Genomic DNA, 8,025 nt, shown 5'->3' on the forward strand with positions numbered 1-8,025 from the left:
CATACACAGTTGTTTTCAAATTAACATAATATTAGACATCGTCATGGAAATTGTTTTAATAATCATAATTAGACGCACCCAGGCTTTGTCTAGTAAATACTGAGAGACGGTTCCTCCTGGCGCCTGGGGGCGAGGGAGCTGCCTGCCCACCCTGTCTGGCCTGCCTTAACCGCGCTGGACAGTTATGAATCCTGAAAAGTTACAGGTTCTGATTAATCTCTCTCTCTCTCGAGGCCAAGTGGGGCAGAAAATATTTATCCGCTGCCCACCTACCCCCCGCACGCCTTCGCCTGTCGCGCCATCTGAGGGCATTCGCGGGGAGACATCGGAAGGGCGCCACAAACAGAGACCCGCACTTAGGAGCGGGCAGTGGCGCCGGGCACCCAACGCAGCTGCAATCCGGAATCTGTGCCCCGCAGGCACCAATACATGCGGGACGTTCACACTGCCAGAGCAGCCTCCCCGACAGAAGAGAGGTTCTAGCTGCTCTGTGGGAAAGGGGAAGGCTTGCTAGCGTTTTTTGGGAGGGAGTCAGCCACCTGCAAGCTACAGGTAGGGCAGAGCCACCACCTAGAGCGCTTTGGAGGTGCCCTTTAATACCTGAACCTGATTCGAGATCTTATCCATATTATCCACGGGCATATGAGGACCATACAAAAAGAGGTGGAGTTTTTCCACCCCAGAGAGTCTCCTTCCCATAGGTAGCATGAGGACAGCCTTCAATCTTCCTAAAAGCAAGAGACTGACGGCCTTTATTCCCTGCTCCTGGATGCGTCCTGACAAGAAGCCTTCCCTCCCTTCTAAACATGAACCAAAAATAGGCAAACAACAAGGTCATCTCGACACCTTATGCCTTCATACAACAGGGGTCTCCCCCTTTTTTGATCTGCACAAAGCAAAAAGGAAGAGGGCTGAATGGGGGTGTATTCTTTCGCCCCTCTTACAAAGCACAGGGAGGTAAGGATTTGTTCAAAATATTTTAATAAAGATTCTTTCCGACATAGATACACATACAAACCATCATACATCGCTGTCATCATCTGATTGACCTATTTAACATATATCACTCTTTACACATCCATGACCTGCCAACAGATCCAACACGGCTCTCGTTTTGCCATCCAGAGCTGACAGACTGAATTTGGATTATCAGCAAGTAGTGGAAAATACCAAGCCCCGTCGAGGTGGGAAGAAAGCGTGGGGAGGGGGAAATAAAGATTTTCGGGATCTACGCTTGATTGGCACCATGATTCACAATCCAGTTTTGTCAAAGTTAAGAGATAAGACGTCTCAAGTCCTATTGGTGCTCATCCTACCCACAATGCAGAAGTTTAAATGCTGATATTAAGGCCCAGACTCCAAACTACATATTTTCCTTAGAAATAAGTTTATTTTACTTCCGAAGGGATTGATTTTCAAGATAGTGTGTTTAAAGCAAGATTGTACAGCCTCTGCAGAGGCTGGTTGCCTCCGTCTACTACAACCCCGTCTGGCTAGAACAGATTTGAACCTGTTTCACCCTGCAATGTTGAGCACACTTAGGCAAAAGAAAAATCGACTGAACTATTGGGATTCTCCTCCAGGTAAGTGTGCTTAGAGTTAGGATGCAAACTGGGGCAAAACCGACTTCCACTTAACTGAGTTGTTCTGTTAAGCACCTTTACTCCCAGTAAAGGGTTGTGGGCTGGTTAAGGAAGCCACCCATATACAAACTCATTTTGAATTCCACCTTTGAGGGAAACAGAAATTCATTTACTCCTGGGCCTTATATCATCATTCTGGGTGAAACGCATGTGAAACAACAGCTAAGGCAGATGACCACCTTCAGCTTAAATAACTTTCATAATCAATAGTCAAAAATTCGCCTTATTCACTCCTTTTGAGAAACCAAACACTACAATCTGAAAAAAACCATGTTTTGCAAATTCCTGGCAGGAACTATTGTCTGATGCCTTGTTATCACAGTAAATAACTAGAAACAAATCCCTTCATGCTGCAAAGAATTTCTAGTCACCAACAGTCCAGTTCATTAAGCAATTAAGAATACACCTCTCCTCTCATTTTTGGACTGAAGCAATTTATTAAAGCTCAATTTATAAATACAGGGATGATGCAACTTAAAACCCAGAATGACCTTTTCATAAGCCTCAGCAGCTCCGATACATCAAGATTTCTGGTTCACATGTCCTTGGCAAATCAACGTTTTAAAACACTTGGCACAAAGTTTTAAGTTAATGGGAATTTTAAGAAGCATTTAAAAAAAAATTCACAGAAGACCCATGACCTCAACACAGGATGGATACTGTTGGCGTGAAAGGGCCATTGAAATAAATATCGTGTCCTCTTGTACACAGGATTGCAAAGTGAAAAGAAACAAGGTGCACATCTTTTTTAAAAAATAAACCTGCAATACTTCAGCCACACGAACAGGAGTTTTGTTGCATCATTTTAAGCTCACTCCCCGCCCAAACTTTGTGCATTTTCACAGGTTCAAAAGTTCAGAGAAAATAAAAAATACAAGTATTTTCAGAGCAATTTTGCGCGCGTCTAATCTCAATTAGTCTACATTTCAAGTTTGCTTGTTTCCTGGCTCAGAAGCAATAAAATAAAATAACATTTAAAAAAACTTTTTAAGTGCCCTTCTTGATTTGTCTAAGTTTACAATCCAACTTGCTTCCACCACATCTATCCCTTGCCCAAGCCCAACCAATCCTCCCTCCCCGTCCTTGGCTGCTTATCGAAAAAGTTCCCAGTACTCGGAAGTTTTTAAGAAACCATGTGGAGGACAGAGGATTTGTTTTTTCTCCTCCCGATCTGCTATATCTCTTTGCGCACACTCACCCAAAAACATACACCCCTCAAAAATTGCGATTTTGCGTGCGTGTGTCTAAATTTCGCTGAGGTCTCGGTTGCACTCAAGTCCCCCTTTTGCCCCCAGATCCTCCTCCCCCTATCAAGGCGGCTGCTGCAGCGAAAGTCCTGCCCAGAGGGAAGGAAGGACCGAGAGGGATCGGGCTGTGGAGTCCGCGACGTGTCTCTTTTTAAGGCTTCTCCGTGCACTGTTTGCAGAGACTGGACGAGACGCTGTTGAAAAGGGCACATTTCTCCGGGCACGAGGTGGCGGGCGGCAGGCCGGCGCTGAAAGGGTAGCCCGCCGCCGCCTGCTCGTAGGCCCCGAGTGCCGGGTGCAAGGCGGCCGCCGCGGCTGCAGCCGCCGCCGCCGAGCTGGGCAGCGAAGCGGCCGAGATGGCCTGGCCCTGGTTGAGATAGGCGACGAGGCGGCGCATCTCGTCGAGGGCCTGCGCCTGCATGAGGATGTAGTTCTTGGCCAGCAGCAGCGTGGCGATCTTGGAGAGCTTCCTCACCGAGGGGCTGTGCGCGTACGGGATGACGGCCCGCAGCTCGTCGAGCGCGTCGTTCAGGTCGTGCATGCGCCGCCGCTCGCGGGCGTTGATGTTGAGGCGCAGCGCCTTCTGCTCCTTGGACTTCTTGCCGCCGCCGCCGCCCGGGCCGTGGTGGCTGTTGGAGCAGGCGCCGCCCTCGGGCGCCTTCAGCAGGGCGCCCCCCGCGCCCACCACCACGCCGGCGCCGCTGCCTCCGCCGGGGCCCCGCAGCAGCAGCTCGCAGCGCCCGTCGCTGTCGTCGTCGGGGCTCTGCTCGCCGCCGCTGCTTTCGGCCACCGAGCTGCGGCTCGTCGTCGGGCCCGGCCCGTACTTGACGCACACCGAGCCGCCCAGAGGGTCGCCGGCCACCAGCGCGCCGGCCCCCGCGCCTTCCCTCAGCAGCACCTCGGAGTCGCCCGGCTCGTAGCAGCCGAGGGGAGACGGCGGCGCCTGGCGGGGCTCGCGCGGCGGCGGCGCCTGGTGGGCGACCAGCTCGAGCCCCGGCGGCGAGCGAAAGGCGGACTCCATCCTCTTGGCCGACGCGCTGTAACTCTTGTGGAATATGTCCTCATCAGTGGGCAGGTTGAGAGCCCGCTCCATGGTCCCCGCCGCCGCCGCCGCCGCCGGGCTCCCCTCCTCCAACTCCTCGTGCCGCTGTCGCCCTCCCAGGCCCCCTCCCCCTCTCCTCTCCGCCGAGGCGCCGGGCCGGGGGTCGGGCTGCGGCGGGCTCTGAGGTGGCTTCCCTTTCCCTCGGAAAGCGGCTCTTCCGCCGCCTGCTCCCTCTTCTTCTTCCCGCCGTTCGCGTGTTTCTGAGGCGAGGCTGCTCTGCCGGCCTCTTTGGCGCGCGTTCTTCCTCTCCCCTCAGCGCGCGTCGCTCGCTCTCGGTCTCGCTCGCTCTCCGCGCCTCTCTCCTCTCACCCTGTGAAGGGCTCAGGCATTGTGAGCTGCCAGCGAGCCTCTCGCACCGTTTATCTTGCTTGGATTCACCTTCAAGAGATTTCCGGGACCCATCAAGGGAGGGGAGAAAGGCAGGGGAGGGAGAGGGGGGGAAAGGAGCAGCTTTCGCTCGCTCGCTCGCTGCTGCTGCTGCTTCTGCCGCCACCCGCCCGTCACCACTGCCGCCGCCGTCGCCGCCGCCGCCACCACAGACGGGGGAGTCTTTTACCTCATTATCTCGCCGAGAAGGTTATTATGAAGAAGCCTCGCCTGTTGGGACAGAGCTTTCTACCCAATCAGGTTAACGTTTTAATTAATAGGATTAAAACGGTAACAAACGAGCCCAGGCGCTAGGCTTGGCCCTGAGTCGGAGGAGTTTTCATTTCACACACAGGTCTGGAGGAGAAGACGACAGGCAGCAGCTCGCGCTTTATAAAAGGCGCCTGCTCCATTCTTCTCGCTGCCATCTGTAGGCACAGCTTCACGCATATGTTTGCAAGGCGTTGTGTCCTATTAGGAAGCCAACAACTGCCTTTAAAGCTTGACATGTGTGGCGACTTTCACTCCTCAATGAGCACTCTTAAAAGCCCTACTTAGGGCGAATAATGCTCTTGGCCTCCTCCAGCAAATTATAGAGCGGCGAGGCCGAGGTGGGGGGAGAAAGGGGGTCGGTGGGCGGGCGGGCTGCACACTTTTCCTGCCAGGGCTGCCAGCGGACTTGTGCGAACTTTGCGCCCACGCCAGAATGACGCTCTCCACGCCAGCGCTGTTTACGTCCAGCTCGTGGCGAAGGCGGAGGGGGGTGGGGAGGCGGGAAGGAGCCGCTTGCTTGTTTATTGGCCCTCGAACTTCACCTTGGGCTCAACCCATTTCTCGCAAGGGCTGTTCACTTTTGAGCACACGCTCCCTAGTCTTACTCGCAGTTTTGGCAAAGTGGTGTTTCCTATCTACCGCCATTTCTTCATCCACTCTCGTCCCACCTTCCCGCGGTACAAAGCTCCTTTGCAGTGGATAAGCGTAAAACCCACTTTTAGGCTGCAATGAAGTGGAGGTGTTTATGGGAGGAGGATTCACCTCCCTCCACACCCAACTTCCAAACCAAGGGCTTGGGTGCGAAAAGGACCAATTTCGCCTAAAGCCCTACCCTTGGAAGCAGGCTCCACTGTTGAAAGCACAGGACCCCATTTCCCCTGTTAAATTTCTCTTCAGATTGCCTTGCCAATTCAGTCATCTTAAATCATAGAGCCACAGATTTACAGTTTGAGGGTGGCGTTTCTTATTAGCGAGCATTTCTAAAGGATGGGACTTCCTTAATTTCGGGATAGATGGATAGACAGCTATTACTCTAAGTGAGGAGCAAGGACTGCTTGTGTAATCCAGTATCTATTTTATATTATCCTCATGTTTTATTCGAATTGTTGTTCTCAAACCCACCCACCCCCTTCATACTTTTCGGGCAGCCGGAACTTAACAATGAAGTCAAGGAGCGAGACCCTTCTTTAAAGTGGGTCCATCTGATCCTCTAGTCTAGAAGGAAACCCCCCCTCCCCCAATTCTGTTTGTATTCTATCCCGTCTACAAGCCCAGGGTATATTATAGCAGGGTTTTATATGTTTCCCCCCGTTCTTATGACATCACTAAATAATATTTCCCAACACTTCCATTAAATCATTCTTATGCGACAGAATAACTGAAGGCTATGAAATGTTGGGTTTCTCTGGTTTCATTAAAGCCCTTTTAATTGTGTCTTTCCCAGTTGGCCCCAGGTGCTGGACTCTTTTCATTACATTTTGCTCTAATGTGATGAAATTCTAATTCTCTCCTTACCATATGGTTAAATTTCCCCACTGAGAATTAGTTGAAAAAGAAGAAATAATCTATTAATCTCTGTAATAGATTCACAAATGAGGTTTGCCACAGAACCTTGTTTTTGAATGGCAATATCAGAACAGTTGGGTGTCTTGTTTCAGCAGAGAAAAGGAGCAGGCGACAACAGACTCCATTTGAATTTTTCACCTGGAAAAGAATGAAAAGAAGCCCAGCCGCAGCCTCCATCCCCCTTCCCACTATTGACTGGAGATTTACATCTAGCGAGGACTCCAGTATGATACACACAGTCACCCTGGTGTCTCTCCATTTAATGAGAAGCAAGTCAAGCCTATTAAAGAGACCCCCCTCTCCTCCCCCCGCAAGTATCATTTGACTCCCACTCAAGTCCCTGGCGGGTTCCCAAACTCCCCACCTTCTTACAATCTTCTTACAAACGGCTCTGCCCATGTCTATCACAGCTTATTGTTTCTCAATTAGCAACTTCATTTTCGCTGGAACCATACATTGAAAGCCCTGTTAAGTATCAGAGCAAGCTCTTCCCTATTTAATATCAACTTCTGAAAGTTCCAGGATATGGGAGACTGTTACTATAAACGTGACGATGGAGAATCTCCTTTTCATCTGCTAATAACTTTAATTTGTTTTGGAAGACAGACGGCTTCCTCTTCATTGATCTGCGATGCTTCATTTACACGCATCCTTCGTCGTTGCTGCTGCTGCTGCTGAAACTTTTCGGATGGCGGCTTACCTTGCTCAGTACACAGTTGGAGAGAGGAGAGAATGTACAGCTCAGATTGCTGTTAATGGTGCTGAAGGCGTTTCCTCACCACCAGCATCCAAGCTCTGCCTGATCGCGTGGAAAAATGAGGGACTGGTTAGCTGAGTGATTGATGCCCTGTCACTCTCTGGACAGGTGGACCACTCTGTAGCGAGCAGGTGGGAGAAGTGTAAGGTCACACCAAATGCAATGAGATTCGAGGCGCCGAGTGCCTTTCCGTTTCCCCCAGCGAGTCGATCCTCCTTTCCTCGTCATAAAGAGGGTCAGTGACTTGCTGATTAAACACAGGATTACCCTCTCTGCGAGCTCCCATCTAGTCCCTCCCTGCCTCCCCTCGCCCCCGCGTCCTGCCTGCCACCATCTCCAGGGCTTGTCCCGCTGCCTTCAGAAGCTGCAGGTTTCCTGCAAACCTCCGAGAGCTATACACACACAGTTCCCAAACATTTCTGCAGCCGAACTTCTCGAGCTCCTTTGCTAGCAAACTCTTTCCCCCCTTGCATTCCCCGGAGGAAGGTAGCTGTTTAATAGTCGCCACTAACTTTAGTTTGGAAGCCGGCAGAAGAATTTATAGAAGCTTTAAAATGCGGGGCATATAAAAAATACCCGAGGAATTGGTCTTTGTGGTTTATGCACTCGTAAACTTTTGCTGATTGCTTCTGGGAAGTTGTCAGGCATTTAACACTGCATTTATCTTACAGTGCAATGAAAACACATCTGCCCAGTGTCTCGTTACCTGGTTTAATTGTAGCGCAAGCCCTATGTCACTGACGAGGCTCCCTCGCTTTCATTATGTCGGTGGTTGCAGGCAGCCTGCTGCCCGGGTCTATAGGGCGAAGAAGGCGAAGGCAGGCGCGGAATGCGCTAACAAATCAAGCAACTTGGCCATTATGCCCAAGAAACGTAAACTGCCGGTGAACTCTCCTAGACTCCGGGGCGGTCCTTCAATTTGCAACTGGGGCGAGCAGGCAGGGCTGGGAGAATTATGCCCCATCACAAAAGCAAGACATTCAATTCACGACGTGCAAAATGTCTCCCTAGAACAGGCCGAGGTTTGCCCTGAAGTTAAGCACGGCCCAAAGAAGGCAAAATGGGGTTGGT

General features: G+C 51.1%; 1 protein-coding gene across 1 annotated transcript; it reads right to left on the minus strand.

The window, feature by feature from the left end:
• Positions 1-964: 964 nt before the first annotated feature.
• BHLHE22 (basic helix-loop-helix family member e22) lies at positions 965-4,890 on the minus strand. Its single transcript, XM_083748764.1, has one exon. The coding sequence runs from the start codon at positions 3,981-3,983 to the stop codon at positions 3,042-3,044; it is 942 nt and encodes a 313-aa protein (XP_083604890.1). The 5' UTR covers positions 3,984-4,890; the 3' UTR covers positions 965-3,041.
• Between the last annotated feature and the right edge of the window lie 3,135 nt (positions 4,891-8,025).

Source organism: Podarcis gaigeae, assembly GCF_964106915.1.
Source record: "Podarcis gaigeae genome assembly, chromosome: 7".
Classification (NCBI taxonomy): Eukaryota; Metazoa; Chordata; class Lepidosauria; order Squamata; family Lacertidae; genus Podarcis; species Podarcis gaigeae.

What these genes read in the sequence shown, in the direction of transcription:
- BHLHE22 (XM_083748764.1), bottom strand. Translation starts at nt 3,983, where the DNA reads ATGGAGCGGGCTCTCAACCTGCCCACTGATGAGGACATATTCCACAAG.